The 23,585-nt window shown below is 34.5% G+C and overlaps 2 protein-coding genes across 10 annotated transcripts in view; both read left to right on the top strand.

The window, feature by feature from the left end:
* Positions 1-23,585, top strand: part of LOC136038848 (zinc finger protein OZF-like) — a 79,281-nt gene that overhangs the window by 14,535 nt on the left and 41,161 nt on the right. For 2 of the 9 annotated variants that reach the window (XM_065722286.1, XM_065722275.1), the window contains exons 1-3: positions 8,817-8,989; positions 14,383-14,508; positions 21,803-21,976. In XM_065722286.1, the coding sequence (XP_065578358.1) occupies positions 14,466-14,508; positions 21,803-21,976 (217 nt within the window). In that variant the 5' untranslated portion in view covers positions 8,817-8,989; positions 14,383-14,465. The other 7 variants (XM_065722285.1, XM_065722289.1, XM_065722279.1 and 4 more) reach the window with 7 other exon arrangements.
* LOC136038849 (zinc finger protein OZF-like) overlaps positions 1-23,585 on the top strand; it is a 135,525-nt gene that overhangs the window by 71,929 nt on the left and 40,011 nt on the right. The window lies entirely within an intron of this gene.

The following is a 23,585-nucleotide window of genomic DNA, read 5'->3' as shown; positions in this document are numbered from 1 at the left end:
TGTAAGAAAGAGAATAAAAATAAAGAGAGTTTTCAAAGTTGGAAGAATTTAATTATTAGTAGAATAAGAATTAAAATATATTCTAACTTAAAAAATGGTAACACTAAATCATTATTTTATAATGCAAAGATTAAACAAGCAATTGCTAATCTACAAAATGAATTTGTAATTGTGCCAGTGGATAAAGCTAATAATAATTTTGCCATAATTTGTCAGAAGCTGTATTGTGATATCTTAAAAAGGGAGTTATGCACAACTAATGTTTACGAAAAGGTAAATCTAGAGGATGAGAATTTAATTGAAAAGACTGAAGAAATACTTTTTAAAAATTTTAATATTAAAATAAATGACAATGATAAAAAGTTCCCTTTCCTATATTGGACTGTAAAATTTCATAAGAATCCCCCTAAACCACGGTTTATTGCTGAAGCAGCTATATGTCCAACCCGCATTGCTGCTACCGACCTCTCTTTAATTTTAAAGGAAATTGTAAATAAACTTAAAACCTATTGTTCTGCTATTAAACAGTTTTCGAATTTTAATCCATATTAGAGTGTTAATAATTCACTGCAGGTGATAGATTCTTTAACAATGGTTTCAGCTAAAAGAATTGAGTCTTTCGATTTTGCGACAATGTATACTAATTCATCACTTAATGTAGTGTTAGATAATTTTAAAACTGTTATCAAGAAATCTTTCCTTTTATCTAGTAAAAGGTTCTTAAAAATAGACACTTATAATAAAAAATCTATATGGACAAATTGCTTTAATACCACAGTTAATTTGAGATGTTACAGCTTGGATATGATTTTTGAGTTATTAGAATTTGTTTTATACAATACTTATATAAGATTTGGTGGTGATTTGTACAAGCAAATCGTGGGAGTTCCCATGGGGGGGGGGGAATCCCAGCCCATTTATAGCTGACTTGTTTTTAAGTAAACCAGAATATAAATATAGGATGGATAAGAATAATCCAAATAATTTAAAACATGTTTTGTCAAATAATAAAAGATATTTAGATGATAGTTTGGTCTTAAATTGTAAAGATTTCATTGATATTTCTGAAAATATATATCCATCAGAGCTTACTCTTGAACCTAGTCATGGCGCTGGTCATGAAGATCATTTCTTAGATTTAAATATTAATATTTGTGATAATAATAAATTAAGTTTTAAAATGTATAATAAAACGGATGATTTTGATTTTGAAGTGATTAGTTTCCCATTCCCTGAAAGTAATATACACTCAAATATCACGTATTCGGCGTTTTTCTCACAGTTACTTCGTTATGCAAGGATTTGTAGTAATTATATTGATTTTAAAAATAGATGTAAAATCTTAAGCCAAAAATTGATATCAAGAGGTTTTCTGCAAATAAATTAGCTTGGCAATTTAAAAAATTTAGTTTTCATTATAACGAACTTTTAAATAAATATCAAAAGAATTATCTGGAAATACTTAAAGAAATTTTCAACTAATTTCGGAGGTTCGACAAATGATGATGCAGCGCCATTTATTTTGAATTGTGTTTCTTATAGAGCGGATTTTTTTTTAAAATAGCCAAATGGTAAAGATGAATTCTATAATTGTTTAGTTCATTCATTTTTTTTGCAATGTGCTAATATTTGTGATTTGGTTAAATTTATAATATTTAGTTTACCTATTGTTGCTAAAAAGAGGGATATATTAACAGGATAAGCTTGTTTTGGTGTTACTTGGTTGTTCTACATTTGCTGTTTTTTTTTTCATAGGCATGTATTTTGGCGATGATACCTGAGACGGGGATGCCATGGATATTCTGTGGTAGCCACAAAACTTGGCTGGCTAGAGAATTTAATGTGGCGAAACCCTATAGGCAAGTGTATTCTCCTGATGAGCCCTTGTGTTGGGTTGTTGCCTCTGAATTATTTGTCTTTATTATTTTTTCTATTGTTTGGTAAATGACGACTTATACTTATTGACGACATGACTGCCTGTCCATGGATTATTCTTTATGGTTGATTGTGTTTGGCTATGCTGTTTGACCTATGTGATTGTATGGATGAGTAGGGTTAAGGCCTCATTCAAGTGCTGTTCTATAGTAATCACTAATTTAGGAAAACAGTCTTCCTTTTCTCCTTCTGTCTCTCTTTTTTTTTGTGTTTGTACTGTTGCATTGGTGATTTCTCTTTTCATGATATATATATATATATATATATATATATATATATATATATATATATATATATATATATATATATATATATATATATATAAAGAATAAAATAAAATAATATATTTAAAAGAATAAATATAAAGAAACTCGTCGAGAATAATCAACCACAGGGATCTCATTGAATAAACATGCCTTTTCCTTTTTTTTAATCACACACTTAATTTTAACTCCTTTTTTTTATCCAGTTCACATAAATAATGTTGGAGTGAATTAAACTACCTGAGGAGCTCTACTCTCCATGAGCTTGAGTTGCTTGCCAAGAAACAATGTAATATTGTAGTTATTATCAAAATATTAGTAATAATAACCATAATTATTATTATTATAGTAGAATGTTTTATTTGTATTCAACTAGTTTTCATTAAAAAATGAAGCTTAATCGTATACTATTTCTTTGATAATTAAAACCTTAAAATTTATATTAGTGAAGAATAGAAAATTGTTCTTATGTCCAATAGCTATGAAGGGGACCACCAAGATAAAAAGAAGGGAAAAGGGGTCCATGGGGGAAAAAAGGTTGAAAACCACTGCGGTAGATGGTCAAAAACGCTGACTGTAATATTAACATGGGAAAAAGGGTGATTTGCACTCGGCTTCGTTTTTTTATTATTATTTCATTTTCTTCACATACAAAACCAAAACAAATCTTTAACAAAATGCTGCCGCACCAAGAAAAACCTTACAGTTTTGTAGACGTACGGCAATAACAAGTAAAAATATATACATTCCATTAAAAATCACAACATAACTATAATCAACTCAAACTGCAAATCAATCTCTCTTATTTGTAAAAACATCATAATATTTACCCCCCCCCCGAACAAAAAAAAAACAGCCCCAAAAATTGCACTATACCACACTCCAAAGACCCCTTCCCAGCCCCCCCTGAAAAAATTACTTTCTAACAAACTATCTTTCATTTTTTTTCTTAAATGAAAGCAGGTGTTCGGCCATCTTAATACTCACTGGCAACTTATTCCAAATAAGCGGGCCCGTATATTTTATCGTAAATGCTGATCTAACTGTACCTGTTGAATCAATTGCTATATGATCACTATTTCTCGTTTCACAATCATGCACTTGGCTATTCAAATAATTCAGGGATTTATAACAAGCACTAGTCGTATGGACCTTTTCAACATATTTACCAATAATCCTAATCGCTTTATTCTGAAGAACCTGCACTCGCTTATAATTAGTAACAATAATTGCTATTCAAGATAAAGCAACCATAAGCTATATACGGGTAAAGTAATGAATAAAGTATAAGAAGAATCTTATGTGGTAGGAAATGTTTAAAACGTCGAAGTATGCATACACTACGGGCAATCTTAGCAGAAATAGCTTCACTATGATTTCTCCCCGACAGATGACAATCTGCTATGAATCCTAGGTACGCAGTTTACTAGCCTGCTGAATAGGCTTTCCGAACAGTGTGACCAGGCCATCTAAATCAACAGGACAGCCCATTCTACTGTAAGTCACCAAAAATGTCTTACTCACATTAACACATAGAAAGTTTACATGCATGAACACCTCGAGTCTTTCCAGCACATGATTTGCTTTACCAACCAACTCATCTATAGACTTTCCAAATAAATTCAAAGCAGTGTCATCAGCAAACAATATAGTGCAGGCTTCCTTCACGTAAAAACGTATGGAATGAATATATACTAAATATAACAATGGACCAAACACTGACCCTTGAGGTACTCTGCACCTAACCGAAAACGCCGAAGACATAATATTATTAATTACAACTGTAAGCGGTCTCCCTGTCAGGTAGCTTTTAAATCATTCTAAATAATTTCCACGAATACCTAGTGATTCCAACCTTTTAATCAACACAGTAAAATCCACAGTATCAAACGCTTTGAGGACATCAATAAAAATAAACATTGGTAAATCCCCTCTCTCAAACACATTATTCACAAAATCAGCAAGATGTTGCAAAGTATGCGCTGTGGAATGCCCTTTATGGAAGCCAAACAGAGTTTCACTTAATAATTGATTATTTTGTAGGAAAATATAAGTCCGACTGTGTACTACTTTCCCCAGTAGTTTAAAAATAAGGGAAGAATAAAATTTGGCTTCCAGTTTTCGATTTCATTTTTGCAACCCTCTTTATGAAGGGGTATTACTTTTGCTGTCTTTAGTTGCTCTGGAAATATTCCTTTTTCTAGTGACAGATTAATCATAAAAATTAGACAAGGAAGTATATATCCAGCAACAATTTTGAATGCACTAAGAGACAATCCATCAACTCCAGCAGAATTTGATTTCATATATTTAACAATTTTTACAAGCTCTGCACTAGAACAGGGTTCAAATTTAAAATCAAGTTGTTTACATCGGTCATCAGTTCCAGAATCATCAGGCTCTTTACATCTGTCTTTTACAGTGTTTTGAACATTTAAACCAATATTTGAAAAATCCCCAAATTTATTTACAGTTCCCTCTTCATCATATCTATCACAACCATAAAGTTGGATTAGTTCATTTCCATTCTTATCATTTCCACCAATATATTCACGTATAAAATTCTATATATCTTTTATATTACCTTTGTTTTCTTGAAACTTCTTGTTATAATACTTGGTAATGGCTTTGCGACGCTGTTTGTTTACGAAATTCCGCCGTATTTGGAATGAATTAAATAATTCGTCACTTTGTTCATCCAGGAAATTTACGTAAAGTGCATTTCTTAGCTTTAGTTTCTAAATTGTTTCAATGGTAATCCATGGCTTACGCGGTTGTTGTGTTTTTGATTTAACGACCCTTATGGGGTACGTCGTATCGTAAATGGGCATAAGAACAGTTAATGGTTGGCTCAGTTCCGTTGGGCATCTTTTTTTCAGTATATACGGGACTCTAATCAATAACACTAATCTCCTTAGCAAACTTTCTAAGATTTTCTTTTTCAAAATGCTTATCTTAATTTTCTTTTTTGGGTAATTTTACTACTGGGTAATTTATAACAGCTAATAATGATAGGCGGTCCGAGCCGTGGTATGGAATCACATCTGTACAGCTTACATTTAGGTCTCTCGATTGAACAAAGATGTTGTCAATCAGGGTTGCAGTTTGAGGTATGATGCGGGTAGGAATACTCACCAGAGGGAATAAATCATTTGAAATCATAAAATTAAAAAAATCAATATTATGACCTGTTAAATCGAAAAGGTTAAAATTAAAGTCCCCCATCACCACATGGCTCACATTATCAGATACTTTGCTAAAAATGTCATTCATACCTTCAACAAACTCTTCCCAGTGGTCACTAGGTGGCCAATGCAGCGTACTTATCAAATTCGTTCCACCATTAAACTCCACTTCAACAGAATTACTCTCTACCTCACCTTCTAGCCAAATTATCAGGTCCTCCCTAACCTCATACTTAAGACAATGTTTAATCAGGAGCCCTACCCCTCTACGGTTTAACGACACTCGATTCTTCACTATCAGTTTATAACCTGGAAATGAATAAGACGAGTGAGACTGATCTGAAGTCAGGAACGTTTCACATAAACCTATAACATCTAAATTTGACTCAATATCATCTAATAATTGAAATAATTCATGATAACTGTTGTTACCTGGACATTCCACGAACATAATCATAGACTCTTTAAATTTACCGGTGAATTCGATTCATAAGGAAACTGGATATGTTCACTGTCTCTTAACGGCTTGAGTTTAATCGTCACTAGATTATTTTCTCAAGCAGTACCATTTGACAAATACTCCTAGAGGCTAAATCGATTCAATTCAGTAGAAATCATTTCATTGCGGTAAACTATCAATATTTATTTCTACCTAATACGATATTAATTAACATAACAGTAAAAAAAAATAAAAAAAGGTAATTTGAATCACGTAAAAAAATAAGAAAAACAGTGGATAATTTTGTAAGAAAAATGAATCCCTAATGCATTCATGACATATACCTTCACACAAACCTTGCACATAAAAATTATAACTTAAATATTTATGCAACATTAAATGAAACACTATAGACGCACTCAGCAAGACACCGTATTTGTTTTTATTGCAATCCCTTCACTCGGTTTTAACAATATGTGACCACGGTCAGACCATGCATTTCGCTGACCAAACTTATCTGTAGCTGCTTCGAGAATATCTCTACGTCTTATCGTAAGATATTCAGCTACAAATATTCCACTCGAAACCAAACGAGATTTGGCTTTGTATGCAGCTCTCGCAATATCTTTACTACAAAATTTGACTATAATCGGAGCAATTCTAGTTGAAAATTCTCTATCAGGCCCAGCAAGACGCAATCTGGTCACATTAGTGAATTGGGACACAGTAATCTCGGGCAAGGAGATTTTTTGATTCAAGTAATGCAGTACCGCTACTCGGAGGTCCACCCCAACTGCTGGTTAACTCTATGGAACACCATACTGTCCAGGAATCCTTCCTGATCAAGATCATTAAACTTCATTTTGATACTGTTTATTCTTTCTTTCAAGTTTTCGATTTGGTTACGTATACCCTTTAAAGCCTGATCAATCTGCTTAAACTTAGTGTTGTATTCAAGCATAATTGCATCATAAACCTTACTAACAATAGTGTCAGTTCACTCTCTAAGCGTAGACATATCTGTTATTTTTCTGTCACTTTCTTGCTAATGCTCATCATCAGTCCAAACTAGTGTTCGATTCGTAAGCTTGTAAATTTGCTTCGGTAAGTTTATATTCTTCTTGCGATCCGTAGCGAAAAACCAAATAGGCTTATTTTGCTCTATTCTCTATCCCGATTTGAATGATCCTTACTAGCCATTATGGGTAATTCTGAAACCTCAAAAGAGCAGCATCAAACTGTTTGGAATGTGGCATAATCCCAAAAAGCAAACAGAAGATAAACAAAATAGAACTTATCTTTACGTGAGGGCCGAGCCTCACCAATGCATCCAAGTGGACATCCAATCCAAACTTTGTAAGTTCAGCCCATCTGCCTTTCCTGTGCTGCACTGAAAAGTGCACGTTAACTCAAAATTTTTCTAATTATTTATCCAAGCAAAATATTTAAAATTCAATGTTCAGAATTAGTTAACACTGCAGGTATACACTCTACTTATTTCGTCACTGAATTAGCTATGGTCACTGAAATAATTCAAGTTTAAAGCACTGAATTAATGCAAGTTGAAAACAAGCTTTAAAATTCAATAGATCCAAAAAGGTGTTCTCACTAAGGAGACTGAATGGAAACGTTGAAAGGAAAAAGTCAAGATTGGATGTAGACCAACTATCATGCACATATGTAAATGCAAGATAGTTGTTAATGACCATTAGTTGAGCGCAGGAACTAAGAATGATCTCTATCTTGGGACTATTAATATAACTAAGATTACAGTTCATAGCTTCTTTAACGATAACAGTAGGACATTTTTTCTGTACCTCTGACACATTATTTGCAAGCTTATTACAAGCTATGCTGAACTTTATAAGTCACGGTAATCAGTTAGCATATATATTGAAAACCAAGCAACGTCTAAAGATTGAAGTGACATTAAGAAATCAGAAGACGAACGAATTTGTTTTGGGTCTAAGTTCTGCATAAATAAGAAGAGCCAGGCCCCAGAGGGTCTTCCTCTTTCACTCGACAACCAAAGCACATCAAATACTTTAACCCAACCATTAAGTTACATCAGGTATAGTTCCTCTATCGATAAAAAGTACTCCCGTGCACAAAGTACATCACAATCCACCATGAACTACCATAAAACATAATTTTCATTGATCATTGCACCACTCATATTCCAAGAAGTATTTCTTAAAGGGAGACTCATTTTAATAGTTTCTGAGCTACTGGGCATGTATAAGCGTAGCATTGGTCGTCAGTTTCACTAGACAGTGCATAATTTAAGTTTAGTTGATAAGGACTGTCTGTAGAGTTCTCATCTTGGCCTGCTCACTGAGAGTTTATACCTGGATTAACCCAGTTATTGAAAGTGTGGCCAAATGCTTTGCCTCTATAGCACTGAAGGGGCTAGGAACTTGTATTCTACAGCAGGAAGCCGCTCATAGCCAATTTTAGGAGGATTGTCTTTGTTTTTTTAGGTGTTCTCTAGTTTTGAACTTTAGGCGGAAAGATCTGGATGATCGTATTTGTAACGCTTCTGTGCAACTCTGAATTTCAGCAGTCGAGATTTCTTGAGGAGCACCCCGAGTAATGCCAAAAAATGAATTTGATTTTACTTTCACAAATGTATCTTCATTAGAGTTAGTAATAGCTTCCACAAATGTGGTTGTGTCAGTTTTGTTAAGCATGACAACACGCCATTCATCCTTCCATGACTTAAAAATTACAATGCTTGAACTAGAATTACCAGCTGAAGAATCTAAAAAAGTTTTACGGACAATCAGACTGTCAAGATTTTCTTGAGGTTTCTTCACGATCGCAGCATAAATAAGCTATTCAGGCACTATTACAGGCACAGAATGCTGAGAGACAGTTTTGAGGGATCCAAACTATTAAAGTAAATATGGAATCTATTTAACTTGCTAGTCAATGGGGCGGTAGTTTCGCCCGTAACAACTGATAATTGGTCTGATTCAAATATGAAGGATCGTGGCAGAGACACGCGATTGTCAACACAAAAATTGGACATTTGTTGATGCCCAGGGGACAAATTTATAGAACGACATTTAACAGCGCTGATCACAACCGTGTTATTTTTAAATAATTAGAAGACGAGTTTGGCTTTCTCTATTTGATGATAGTCTTTACTTTAAAATCATTAAAAAGTATTGAATTTGTCCTGATACAGCTATTGGTAACAATAAGGAATAGACATATACTGATTAAAATTGTGTATTTTTAAATATAGGTATTCCCATTGTAAAATAGACCTAGGGTATTCATCATGCATAAGTATTTGCTGTTAAGATTTATGTTTTGTATTAATTTGAGGTACCAGTTTAGTATAACTATGATTTGAGGTTCAATCCATGGTAGATTTTTCATTGTTCATATTATTAACTTGCAAATAAAGTGAACATACCACTTGATGCCTTTTTTGGTAGGCTAATTGATTAGTTTAATTCTTATTATTACTGGTAATTTCTATATAGGCTAGTAGGAAGTCAAAAAGATAACTAAAAACTCACACATCTATTAATTTTTGTATCCAAGATGGCTCACTTTTGAGTTGAAACTAGCCAGCTCTTTCTGAAGAAAACAAACATCCAATTTTGCTTACATGTAACATTACCTATAAGCAAAGTGTATTAGTCCATGAGCCCTGCAGGGAGCAGGGCAAGCTCTGTATTCTATATTTATTTAATAATTATTTGGCCTAGAGCTTTTACTCTTTGAGGCTCCAGGCCAAATAATTATTAAATAGATACAGAATACAGACCATGTACCACTGCCCACAGGGCTTATGGACTGATATGCTTTGCTCTATCAGTAGTGTTACCTGTAAACAAAATAAGATGTTGCACTGCCTACCTTCAAATCAACAGAACATAAATGTACTATTTAACCAATTGCTCTGATTTGCCTGTTCAAATTGTCTCATAGGCCAATGTCACAACAGCTATTAATGCAATTCTTCAGAAACAGGTGGAAAGTTTCAACTCAAAAGGGAAAGTGAACCATCTTGGATATGAATATTAATGGATGCATGAGTTTTTTAATTATCTTTTGGCTCCCTACTATACAAAAATTACCAGTGATGACTGGAATTATTGTTTAAAATATAATTTCATTCATATAGTACAACCCCAACTTTTCCCTTGGCTTTAAAACCATGCCCACTTTATGTATTTTTAGTAAGTCCCATGGAGGAGGAGGGTCAACCAGAAATGGATTTGCTTCTAGAAAGTTTTACATGCTATAGTGGACTATGCTGCAACTATTGCTGGAACTATTTTTGGAACTATGCTGCTTTGCAGTATAGGTTCCAATTTAGACAGCTTGTGATGAAACTAAACTGTTACCCCTTTTGTAAACTCTTTATGAATTGCTTCTATTACAAATTTTGTTTGTTATAAAGTGTTGGTTCAGCTAGTTTGTTGGTTTCAAGTTTGACACCAATGTTTTAAGTCTTTTTTATAGCCAACCCAAAAACTATATTAACAGACTATTCAGGTAGCTATGAAATAAACTTATGCTAAAGTTTTTTGTTGTTTAAAATGTAGAGATGTGAGAAAGAGTCAAACTTCAGCATATAGAGTTGGGTGTTGAGGAGAGGACAATCCCTTTCATATATGGAATAATTTCTGTTTGTCTTAAGGTTTAATGTTGGTTTTTACTTTCAGTTCAAAAAAACTTTGTTTTTTTTAAATTTAATTTCTGAATGTTTTGTTTTGTTTTGAATGAATATGAATGTTTGCATGTTTTGATTTTAATCAAAACATGCACTTATTATTTATACTCCAGTAAGAGCTTGAAGTACTTGTAGATAAGGGATTCATGCTTTTCTGAATTGAGCCAGTAACTAAAATAGGAAACAAAGAAGCCATAGATTATGTTGAACTGCCTTTTTTAGGCTATTGAATAGACAGATTTTTAGATTAACAGAAAAATAGGTAGCCTACAAATTGGATCGTTTCAGCTCTGCATAGGCTTAAATATTTTCCAAGAAGGCTCTGAAGTTCCAAATCTATGCCATAATAAATTTTCATAAAAAATTCTTGGTAAGTTTAATCCATAGAACTAGCTATCTTTCTGGTAATGAATATTTTAACAACAGTGCCAAAGAAACTGATGGCAACCCATTCAGAGAATTGTTAATGTAATAAAATACTGTGAAAGCTCTTTCTTATGTGGCTGATAAGGAAAGTGAACATACTATTCATAGAGACTACCCAAGAGTAAAAAACAGTCTCTTGAAATTTAAACTGCACAATTCCTTTGTCTATACATGCAGAGTGACTATTTGTGAATAGCGAAAGAATTTTTACCACAAAACATCCTTAGAAATGCTATTTTTGAAAAGCTGCCATTGAAGAGAACAAACAAGAAATCCAATTAAATTAAATGAGTGGTATGTTTAATATTGTTTTTACTACCTAGCATTCAGATATTTTAAATTAATCACATTTTCATTATCTATTTATTGAGTGGGTTGAAGGAACTGGACAATCTTCATCTAATAGTAGAGACTCCCCTTTTTTTCTTGTCTATCAAATAATTTTCTTCATCAGACTATTGATAAGCCTATATGCCATAGAGCTGATCAGAATCCCTTGCTGTTAAACCTCATCATATTGCATGATCCTGATTCCTTCGTTTGTCATCATTATTTACTGCCAATTGCTAGTAGCAATCACCTAGTTATTCTGTCTGTGCTGTCCCTAAATAGTCATCCTCAACCTAAATTTTGTGCTCAAACTTTCACCAACTATGAGGCAATACAGCAGGCATTTTCATCTGCAGACTGGTCAATGTTTATCACCAATGACATCAATGAGTCTTGATTAAATTTCCAAAAAACTCCTTGCTCTTGAAAAGAAACACTCCAGGGTTATTTTTAGAAAACAGCCTAAAACACTTCCCTTCCTGACTAAGGAAGTTAAGAAGCTGATTAACCAGAAATCTAGAGCTTGAAAACAGTATATGAGGAAGAGAAACCAGGAGACCCTGTCAATTTACAAGGCAGCATGGAATCATGTTACAGATTCTGTCAAAAAACTGAAATCTGCTTATGAGGAAAAATTAGCTCCTGACATCAAGTTAAACCCGAAATCTTTCTGGAGACATGTCTCTGCTAAAAACGCAAATCATCATACTATTCCTGACATTGTTGACCACCCTGTTCTACACTCATCTCCAATAGATACGGCTGACCTTCTAAGTGCACAATTTGGTTCTGCCTTCACCCAAAACTCAAGAACCTCCTTACCAGATCCTCCACTGCATGAAGTGCTTTTTCCCATGCCTAATCTGTCAGTAAGTGAAGTAATGGTTTTCAATAGCCTTGGGAAGCTTGATGTAAATAAGTCAAAGGGACCAGACAGTGTTCATCCATGTTTTCTTAAGGAGGGTTGAAAAGCTCTCAGTTACCCCCTGTGCATGCTGCTCCAGTTATCTCTTCAAAATGGGGAACTACTGCATAATTGGAAAACATCTTATACAACCCCAAGTCATAAAAAGGGACAAAGAGACTCAGCAGAAAATTACTGTCCTATAAGCATCACTTTTGCAGTTGTTAAGGTGCTTGAGAGATTTATTAAGAAAGCTCTAATTGAACATCTTGAGGTCAATAACATCCTCTCCACATCACAACGTGGATTCAGATCTGGTAGATCTGTGAACACTAACTTCATCCAAACATATGAATTAGTGACTACACTGCTTGATAAGGGTCTTCCTGTTGACATGATTCTTCTTGATATGTCCAAAGAATTTGACAAGGTTTGTTATGCATTCCTCATAATCAAATTGAAGGCTGCAGGTGTCAATGAAGGTGTTGTATAGTGGATTATGGGCTTCCTCTCTGAAAGATCACTGAGTCTCAGAGTTTTTGACTCACAAGGAATTCCTCATTTCTCTTCTCCCACAACTGTATTAAGTGGCATGCCCCAGGGCACTATTCTTGGGCCAACACTTTTCAACTTCTATGTTAATGATCTACTCACCCTTCTTTCAAATCTTATTACCCTTTATCCGATGACTCAAAACTAGTTAGAAAAGCAGCTACTCCCTCTGACCAGCAATCAATTCAAACAGATCTTGACAGTCTAGGTAGATAGGCTAACATGTGGCTCCTTGCTTTTAATGATGATAAATGCCACGTCATCCATTTTGGCAAACACAACAAGCATCATAAGTATTTCCTTCAAGACAACTTCCTTTCTGCTGTTTCCAATGAAATAAATCTTGGGGTTATTGTTGATCACCTATTAAAGTTTAACAGCCATGCTTAAATCGGAACTCTGGAGGTCAGATTGTCATTGCCAGCCCCTTTTTTCAAAAAAGATAAGAAGTTGCCTGAGGATATCCATCGTCATGCCACTAAGATGGTTAGCAGCATGAATAACTTTCCATACAAAGAAAGACTACGTCATTTAAAACTGCCAATACTGACATACAAAAAAATTCGTTCTAAAAAACCCTTCCCAGTCTCTTTGCACAGCCTTTGCATTCTTATACTAGAGGACATTCAATGAAGCTCCCCATGTAGAATTCGACAAGTACACATAGAAATCATTTCTTCAACCAAAGAGTCATCAATCTGTGGAATCTACTGTCTGAGGAAACAGCTTCTGTAGCTTCAACCAACACATTCAAGTCCCACCTTGATAAGGAATTGATCTGCCAGGAGTTCATTTACTATTGGGAAGCTGCAGAGTCCTCCACAAGAGTCTAAATCAACAACCACAACCTACACCAAATGAATTTTTTTTTCATCACTGGAGCATCACAAGGATGGAAAACCCTTATATTGCTCCAAGCTGTGATTTAAGGTAATTTAAGTAAAGGTAAGACTTGTTGTATCTGGTTATGAAAGTAGAACAGTTTCTATTATCTTTGCCAGGTACCTTTTTTGAAAGGGTTCAGAATCAGATATCTTAGGACAAGCATTTTACTTCTGACAACTAGCATAATGCATGTTCATAGACTATAAAAATAAAAAAATAAAAAAGAGGAAAAAAAACAAAAAAACAACCAAATCTAACCTTCTTAAGTAAACTCTACAAGAGGAGAAACGAAAGTGTCTTTTCTCCCCTTGTAGAGTTCACTTAAGAAGGTTAGATTTTGAGGTTGTTTTTTCTTTGCTTTTTTTCCCTCTTTCTTGTTTTGTTTTTTTAGCACTGAGGACGACTTGGTGGAGGTCCTTGTCGAAATATTTGCTTGATTTTCATTTTATATTTTGCTATTGGCTGACAAAATTCTTGTTTTTCACCTATTTGATTTTTCTCTTTTTATTTATTATTTCCTTTCTTGTTTTCATACTGTTCAATATTTAGACTTTTCCTTAAACTTCTTCATTCAAAAGCTGTAAATTTTTCTAGGAACTGAAGATTTACAATGGATTGTTCAGGGTAGACTAACAAAAGTATATTTACCACACAACTATGTTTGTATTAGTTGGTCAATATAAATTTAGAAATGATAACAAATTAGTCTTTAATGTTGGTATGTGTCTTATCTATATTCTTCTTTCTTGTATTTCACATCTATTTTTTAGATTTTGGGCTCCTTCCTCTGTTTTGAAGATGTATTATTCAAATTTGTGAAGGGGAGCTGACTGTGTAACTCAGCTCATGAAACATGGGAACACCTAACTTCTTTGGTGTCACAGCCATTAAGCAAGGTAATTGGTGTTATGGGGATTCCACCAATTTGATGGTTAATGTACTGCTTTTCTTATTTTGCACTATTGGGCTCAAAAGTTTGAACAATAATTGAACTAGTTAATTTTGCTACTTCTACTTGTCAAATAGAACAAACAAACTATAAAACCTGTCTGATGTTAATTAAAATAAAAATTCCAACAAACTTTTTCAGACCAATGTCTTACTAGTCATGCCTTTTTACTGCCTTTGTGTAATTTCATATATGATTGCCCTCAAATTAATGAAAACATCATTGATTAAAGTAATACTGTCTTCTCCCATGTAGCAAATTTTAAATAGAGGTTCAAAGATTATCCCTCTTTCCCTAAAAAATGTATTGGCTTTAAATAAGAAAAAAAAAATAATTACAAATTTTAAAAGGAAGGCATCCATCTAGTTTACCATTCATTGTCAGAAACTTTCTAAGAAGGGGTATCCAAGACCCTCTAGTAATATCTCTATTTAGATAACTGGATAAATATGAGGGATCCTAAAATAAACTTATTAAAAACTATGATATTCATCACTAAACTGATGAATCCAAGATTTTTTCCCAAATTGCCGCACATGAAATACATTTTGTATATATATATATATATATATATATATATATATATATATATATATATATATATATATATATATATATATATATATATATATATATGTATATATATATATATATATACCTGGGAGGTTTCCAGGTTAGCCTTATTAACCATCTAATTTTCAATGTACCCTGGGTGTAAAGTTTATGGCTTGATATTACTCTTCAAGAAAAATAAAAAATCCATATTGGGTATGTTTGTAGAAGCCCTAGTGCACCTAGTCTTGATAATTGTGAAATATCTCTCAAAACAATCATTGATGAAATGGTACCTTCAGTATCATCTAAGTTTGTATCTGGTTTGATAATTATTGGAGATTTCAACTTGTCACTTGTCACTTGATTTCACTTGTCAGATTTCAACAAGTCACTCCATTCCTCCCTTTGGTTGCCAAGAGAGCAATCAACAGGAAAAGCAGAGCCTGGAAAATCTACAATATAAAGAAAACAAAGGAAAATTGGCAGAGGTATACAAAGGCTCGAAACTTCGTCTCTGATGCAGTTAGGAAACTGAACATGAGGAAAAGCTTGTCACCAATATCAAGGCAAACCACAAATTCTTCTAAAGACAGGTTTCTACTAAAAATCCTAATCGTCACACCATCCCTGCCTTCAAACATAATGGCATACCCCACTTATCGCCAGTAGCTAAGGATAATGTTTTGAATACCCAGTTTGCCTCTGCTTTCATCACCCAGTTTTGTCAAGCTCGTCCAACTTACTGAAGAAATGGTCTTAACTAGCCTTGATAAACCTGATGTTTACAAATCTAAAGGATCAGATTGGATACACCTAAGGTTTCTCAAAGAGTGATGAAATTTTCTTAGTTCTCCTCCCTGTAGACTCTTCCAGCTGTCCCTACAAAATAGAAAACTACCTTTAGATTGAAAATATTCTATATCACACCCCCCCCCCCCAAAAAAAAAGATCTTGCAGAAAACTATCTTCCCATCAGCATCACTTCTTCAGCTGTAAAAGTGCTCGAGAGATTCGTCAACAGAGCTCTAATTCAGTAGTTTGAATCTAACAACATGCTCACTTCCACTCAAAATGGCTACAGATCTTTGAGATCCATTGATACTAACCTAATACAGACATATAAGTATGTCACATTGCTGTTGGATAAAGATTTTCTTGTCGACATGGTGCTCCTGGAACTCTCAAAAGCATTTGACTGGGTTTGTCATGAATTCTTCATCACCAAACCAAAAGCAGGAGCTGTTGATGATGTTATCGCCCAGTGGATACAGAGCTCCCTTTCAGGAAGAACACAAGTTGTAAGAGTCCATGACTAAGGGATAGTGTATACAGAATTTCCTTTCAGAATGAACACCATTTGTAAGAGTTCTTAACTCTCAGGGTGTCCCTCATTTCTACTTGTCTACAACTGTTTTATGCAGTGTTCCCCAAGGGACCATTCTTGGAACAAGTCTTTACAACTTCTAGATAAATGATGCACCCAACCTTGTCTTGAACCTTCTCACTCTTATGCTGATGATTCAAAACTTGTTGGTAAAGCATCAACACCTTCTGACATACAATCTATCCTAAAGGACCTTGACATTCTTCAGACTTTGACTGATATACGGTTACTCTCTTTTAATGCTGATAAATGCCATGTAATCTACTTCTTCAATTATAATCCGCATCAGCTGTACCATCTCCATGGCAACGCCCTCTGCAGTTTCTGAAAAAAGAAATCTTGGAATTATTGTTGATCATGAACTTAAGTTAACTACCCATGCAAATTCTGTACCGTCGTTTGCCCTAAAATCTCTAAAATCTCCTGCCGACGCTCAAAAGTATTTATGAAGCTCTACAAGGCACTAGTTTGCCAACGCTTAGAGGTAGAATGTCTCTGGCGTCACCCTACTTCAAGAGGGGCAAGGAAATAATAGAAAGAGTACAACGAAGAGCAACCAAAATGGTCGCAAGGCCTCAAAAACATGCCGTACAAAGAATGTTTATGTCAGTTGAAGCTTCCTACTCTCGCATGCCGGAAGAAATGCGGCGACATGATTATGGCCCGCAAAATTATTTCCAAAATATTCTCTCTGTTCTCCTTGCCCCCCCCCCCAGAACGTTCTGTGACTAGGGGGCATTCCGAGAAAATGTTCAAGAAACACTCCTCAATCCGAGAAAGAAGCTGTTTGAAGATATAAACATGTGGAATCAACTCTCTGAAGATACAGTATCTGTTGATTCGACGGGTCCATTCAAGCAAAAACTCGACAAAGAATGGCTAAAGTGGAAGTTCCTGTACAACTGGGAAACTATTGAGTCTTCAACACAAATGTAGCAAACAACTGAATCAAACATCCTACAGAAGTCATTACAGAGTATCAAAATGATTGAAAATCATTAGATTCGCTCTAAAGTTCAAGGTTCTTTATTATAATATATCAATAATTTACATAATTTATACATTTTTTCGTTGGCGAGGAGCAGAGCTCGTATATCAACCAAAAAAAGCGACAAAAAAATCATATTAATGAAAGAAAGAGAATTATTCTTGGCTGAATTTCTTATTAAAGAAATAACATTGACATGTTGCTCCAACCTACCGCCAACATTCGTTCATTCGAGACAATGCCAACTTTATACTACCAATTATCAGGCAGGGATTGGAGAAAGATCATAGAAAAACAATCACAAATGATAGAAATAATCAAACAGTTTGTGGTAATGAACTGGAGTAAGGAGCGACCCGGCTGAATAGTAACCAAAACTCTAAAAAACTGAATGTTGATACTATTAGATGCATCAAAAGAATCGGATTATTATGCTGATTATAAATATATAAGTTTCATCAAATTTATTCTTACTTATCAAAAGTTACAAGCCCAAGAAAACTTGCCTTATTTTGGAAAATGGGGAGGAAATACCCCCTTAATGTGATAGTATCTTAACGAAAATCACACCGTCACATTCAGCGTATCAGAGAGCCCTACTGCAGAAGTTACAAGCTCCTATTTACAAAAATTGTGGAATTTTATATTTTTTGCCAGAAGACTGATCACAGGTACATGTTTATTTGTTGTTGTTTTTTTCCCAGTGGTGATCGTATCGACCCAGTAGTCCTAGAATTTCACGAAAGGGCTCATTCTAACGGAAATTAAAAGTTCTAGTGCCTTTTTAAGTGACCCAGAAAATTGGGGGGGGGGGGTACCTAGGCCCCCTCCCACGCTCATTTTTTTCCCAAAGTCAATGGATCCAAATTTTGAGATATCCATTTTGTTCACCATAGTCGAAAAACCTAATAACTAAGTCTTTGGGGTGACATACTCTCCCACAGTCCCCGGGGGAGTGGCTGCAAGTTACAAACTTTGACCATTGTTTACACATAGCAAGGGTTATTGGGAAGCGTACAGACGTTTTCAGCAGATCTTTCCTCGGAGAATTCATCATGGGGGAAGAGAATTTCCAGGCGTAAGATTTTCTATCATTCTTGAAAAAAAAACAATGAAAAAGTAAATATGAAAAGTTTTTTCAACTGGATGTAAGGAGCAGCATTAAAAATTAAAACGAACAGAAATTATTACGCATACGAGGAGGTTCATCTCCTCTTAAATACCCCGCTCTTTATGCTGAATCATTTTTTGTAATTTCAACTATTTATTCTACGACCTTTGTGATTCAGGGGTCATTCTGAAAGCTTTGGGATAAAATATAAGTTTTAGTGTAAAGAGCAAGATAGTAACGAGGGGGCGAACCCTCTCATATACGTAATAGAAAACATACGAATATTTGTTACGTAAGTCAATTCGTAAATTATATGTATTTATTACTAACAAAAAAGTTCGTAAAAAAATTAAAGTTCTAGTTGCCTTTTTAAGTAACCAAAAAATCGGAGGGCAACTAGGCCTCCTCCTCCACCCCTTTTTTCTCAAAATCATTTTATCAAAACTATGAGAAAGCCATTCTCATAGCCAAAACAAAATTAATGTGCAAATTTCGATTTAATTATTCATATACGGAGAGCTAAAATCAAAACATGCATCAATTCAAAAACATTCAGAAATTAAACAAAAAACCTAGTTTTTTCAACAGAAAGTAAGGAGCGACATTAGAACTTAAAACGAACAGAAATTATTCCTTATATGAAAGGGGTTGTTCTCTCCTCAACGCCCTGCTCTTTCCGCTAAAGTTTTAATGGCACTTGGTATTAACCAAGTGACATATAGCAATCGCAAATTTTGTTGGTCTGTCTGTTGGTCCCGGTTTTGCTACTTTAGGCACTTCTAGGTAAGCTAGGACGATGATATTTGGCAGGCGTATCAGGGACAGAACCAGATTAAATTAGAAATAATCGTTTTCCCGATTTGACCATCTGGGGGGGGGAATGGGGGCCAGTTAATTCGAAAAAATAGAAAAAATTGTATTGCGAACGGTTGATCAGATCTTAATGAAATTTGATGTTTGCAAAAATATCGTGTCTCAGAACTGTTAGTTTAAATCCCGACCGGATCTGGTGACATTGGGGTGGAGTTGTGAGGGGGAAACCTAAAATCTTAGAAAACACTTAGAGTGGAGGGATCGGGATGAAACTTGGTGTGAAAAATAAGCACAAGCCCTAGATACATGATTGACATAACCGGAACGGATCCGCTCTCTTTGGGGTATTTGGGGGGGGGGGTTAATTAAAAAAATTAGAAAAAATGAGGTATTTTTAACTTACGAACGGGTGATCGGATCTCAATGAAATTTGATATTTAGAAGGATATTGTGTCTCAAAGCTCTTATTTTAAATCCCGACCGGATCTGGTGACATTGGGGGGGGGGGACCTAAAATCATGGAAAACGCTTAGATTGGAGGGATCGGGATGGAACTTGGTGGAAAAAATAAGTAGAAGTCTTAGATACGTGATTTACATAATTAGAATGGATCCGCTCTATTGGGGGGGGGGGTAATTCTGAAAAATTAGAAAAAATGACGTATGTTTAACTTACGAAGGAGTGATCGGATCTTCATGAAACTTCATATTTAGAAGGACCTCGTAACTCAGATCTCTTATTTTAAATCTCAACCGGATCCAGCGTTATTGGGGGGGGGGGGATCTTAGAAAATACTTAAAGCGGAGAGATCAGGATGACACTGGATGGGAAGAATAAAAACCTGTCTAAGATACGTGACTTACATAACCGGATCGGATCTGCTCTCTTTGGTGGAGTTGGGGGGGGGGGGGTATTTGGAAAATGAGGTATTTGTAACTTACGAAAGGGTGACCAGATATTAATGAAATTTGATGTTTAGAAGGATCTTGTGCTTTAAAGCTCTGATTTTAAATTCCGACCAGATCCTGTGACATTGGTGGAGTTGGAGGGGGAAACTGGAATTCTTGGAAAACGGGAAATCGGGATCGGATCTTAATGAAATTTGATATTTCAAAGGAATTCATGTCTCAGAGCTCTTATTTCAAATCCCGACCAGATCTTTTGACATTGGGGGGAGTTGGAGGGGGAAATCTTGGAAAACACTTGGAGTGGCGGAATCGGGATGAAGTTTGGTGGATAGAATAAGCAAATGTCCTTGATACGTGATTGACGTAACCGTACTGGATTCACTCTCTTTGGGGGAGTTTGGGGGAGGCAGTGATTTGGCGAGTTTGATGCTTCTGGACGTGCTAGGACGATGAAAATTGGTAGATTTTTACACCCTTTTGTTTAATACGGATCGTTAACACTAAACCTTTTTGACCTAAATCGTTTCCTTTAATCAGGAGACTGCTGTGAAGGTTGTTTAGCACTGGTAGTAGGTCCGTTGTTATACATATTCCTGATCCTTCAATCTTCGAAACAGATTTAAAAATGCTTTGGATTTCAAGTTCATTATGTAATGAGATGAGGATAGGTCTTGCTTTGGGCCTTCTAAGTACGGTAACTCCATTTACTGGTTTATCAGGAAGAAAGTATCATTTTGTCTCATGAACACTATCAGCTGCTAGGCTTTCTGTTTTTTCAGAAAGATTTTCAACATTAGATTTGGTGTTTTGACCTGAATGTTCAGACGGTAAACCCTGAATAATCATATTTAACTCTTTATCTTTAACTTCAAAGTTAAGAAGGTTTTTTCTTAAACTCATCACAGTGAGCCATTTGAAGAATAGAATCCTTCTCATGCGATGCGATTTTACTAGCCTGTCAAGTAGAGTGGGTTTTTAGCATACAGTCAAGCTTCTTTGAAAGTTGAGACTGGGAACAGAGGATTGAGTCAAGTTTTAAATGCAGACTTTCTTTAAAGGTATCAAAGCATATCGCTGTTACAGCCGGCATCATTTGTTACAATAAATAGTTGCCTTGATCCGTCTTTATTGAATTAAAACTCCATTTGGTTCATGTTTCTCTTAGTTAGTTAAAACAGTGCTATCTATTAGAACCTATTTTTCTTTGCAGGAGATCGGTAAAACGAAAAATTGTAAGATTTCTGCTTTAACAAAAGAAACTGGCTCCAAAAAAGCAGCTTTAAATCGCTGCACAGTCTATTAATAATGTTCAAAATTCTATGTATCTTCTTTCTGTCACCCACAGCTTATAGACTAATTTTTTTTATAACTTTTTTGGAAAGTTTTCTTTTAGAAATGAAAATTTTTATTTTTAACTTTTTTACGCATCACTAAATCATTTTTCTAAAATCTCTTAGTAAATTATCTTTAAAATATCTTTAGATCTTGAAGATGCACTACCAAATGAAGATGGAAATCTATTTGGAAGTACAGATCCTTTTTTGTTACCGAAAGAAGATGTTTTGCAAGAGAAGAGTTTTTCTACAGACGCATCTGCAAAGCCTGAACCTGATTGCCACCCTCTGAAATTGGAGCCAAGAATTAATGTAGACGGCGGTATGTTTTTTTTTCTTGTACATTTGTGTGTTCAGATGAAATATCAAATTTTTAAGTCCTTGGAAGAATGCAGTAGAAATTCAAACGTACCTTTAACGGACAGTCTACAAGCTAGAAGACTGGAAAACATAAATTTCACTCTAAACTATCATCCAACATTTTGAAAATGGTTTGTAGTCTATTGTTATCTTGTATACAGATCCAGAAATGTAAACTGTATCTGTAATATGTATGGTATAGGTTTTAAATCTCTTCCATGCTCGGCCATTTGATTAATCCTGTATTAGTTACAGGATTAACATCAAGGAGAAGATGCAGGAACAAATCAAAATACAAAGTGGGTGCAGTGAAACCCAATAAATTAATCCAGAGCGTAAGCTCATAAATTAATAAATAAAAGAAACTAATCAAGGAAAAATAATTTTCCTTTATTGTTGAAAGTGCGGAACTCTAAGTCTCTAGCACTGGGTTTTTGACAATTGGGATTTCAATTATATATTTCTGTTTCTATTTATTATAAATATTTTCTTTATAAAATTAATGTTCTATTCTATGTATCAATTTATTTCTATGTCAATTTAAAGGCATGCTCTTCCTAGAAACTCTAAAAATTTGCTTTCAGTCTTAAACCATCACTATGATTAATGATAAAAAAAAATCAACAAAGCAATAGAGTAGTAGGGGGGTGGGGAGTTGGGAGGGTTGAATTCCCGGTACTCATGGTTCTAATCGTCCATTTCAATGATTTGTTGTATATTTTTTTTTCTGTATCCTTAGCATTTAAAAAATAAGAGAAAGAAAACTCATTAGGTTTCATGCTCTTCATCCGATTTTTTTCCCAAAAAATGTTGCTAGAAATTACTAAAAAAAAGTTATAATAATAAATGCCATCCATTGAATCTGATTTGAAATTTTTTTGTACATTTTTGTAAAGATCATTCAATTGTTGCCTACTGAAGCTGCTTAGGGCTTTAGACGGCATTTAAAAGTCTAAAGAAAGGTTATAGATAAACTTCACAAGCTCCCCACTTTCTTGTCCATACCATCATTAACGCATAAAGTGATTATGATTATGAATGGTGTCTTATAGAGGAATTATAAGAAGTATATGTGCATTTAAAAGTGTTCAAATGAACTTTTAAACAGTCATAGTCGATGTTCTTATGCCCTTGTAGTGCATGAGAAATAAGAGAAAATTCATACCAATGTTTCAAGCTCTTTCTCGAAATTACTAAAACAGATGTTTGTTTTTCTAGATTGACTTTTTACTGTTAATACAAACATAAATAACAGTTTAAAATAAAACAGTTCAAAATAGGGATGAAACCTTTTTATTGATAGTGAACAGATTAAAATTTAACTGGATATTTCGAACACATATACAGTGTTCATCATCAGCAGTAAAACTGTATCTATTCACTGTCAATAAAAAAGGTTTCATCCCTATTTTGAACTGTTTTACTTTCGTCATGGAAAGGCAGTGTGGTCTTTGAAGTTATCTAAATAACAGTTGTTATGCCTGAATTTTAGTTGTTAAATTCAGCTACTTAAAAGACTGTTTATGTTTAAAGCTTTGTTCTCTTTATGCAGTTTTTGCTGATTTTTGTGT

The sequence above is a fragment of the Artemia franciscana genome, chromosome 18, assembly GCF_032884065.1.
Source record: "Artemia franciscana chromosome 18, ASM3288406v1, whole genome shotgun sequence".
Lineage (NCBI taxonomy): Eukaryota > Metazoa > Arthropoda > Branchiopoda > Anostraca > Artemiidae > Artemia > Artemia franciscana.
The sequence above is the reverse complement of the archived record's forward strand: the minus strand, read 5'-3'. Positions and strand labels throughout refer to the sequence as shown.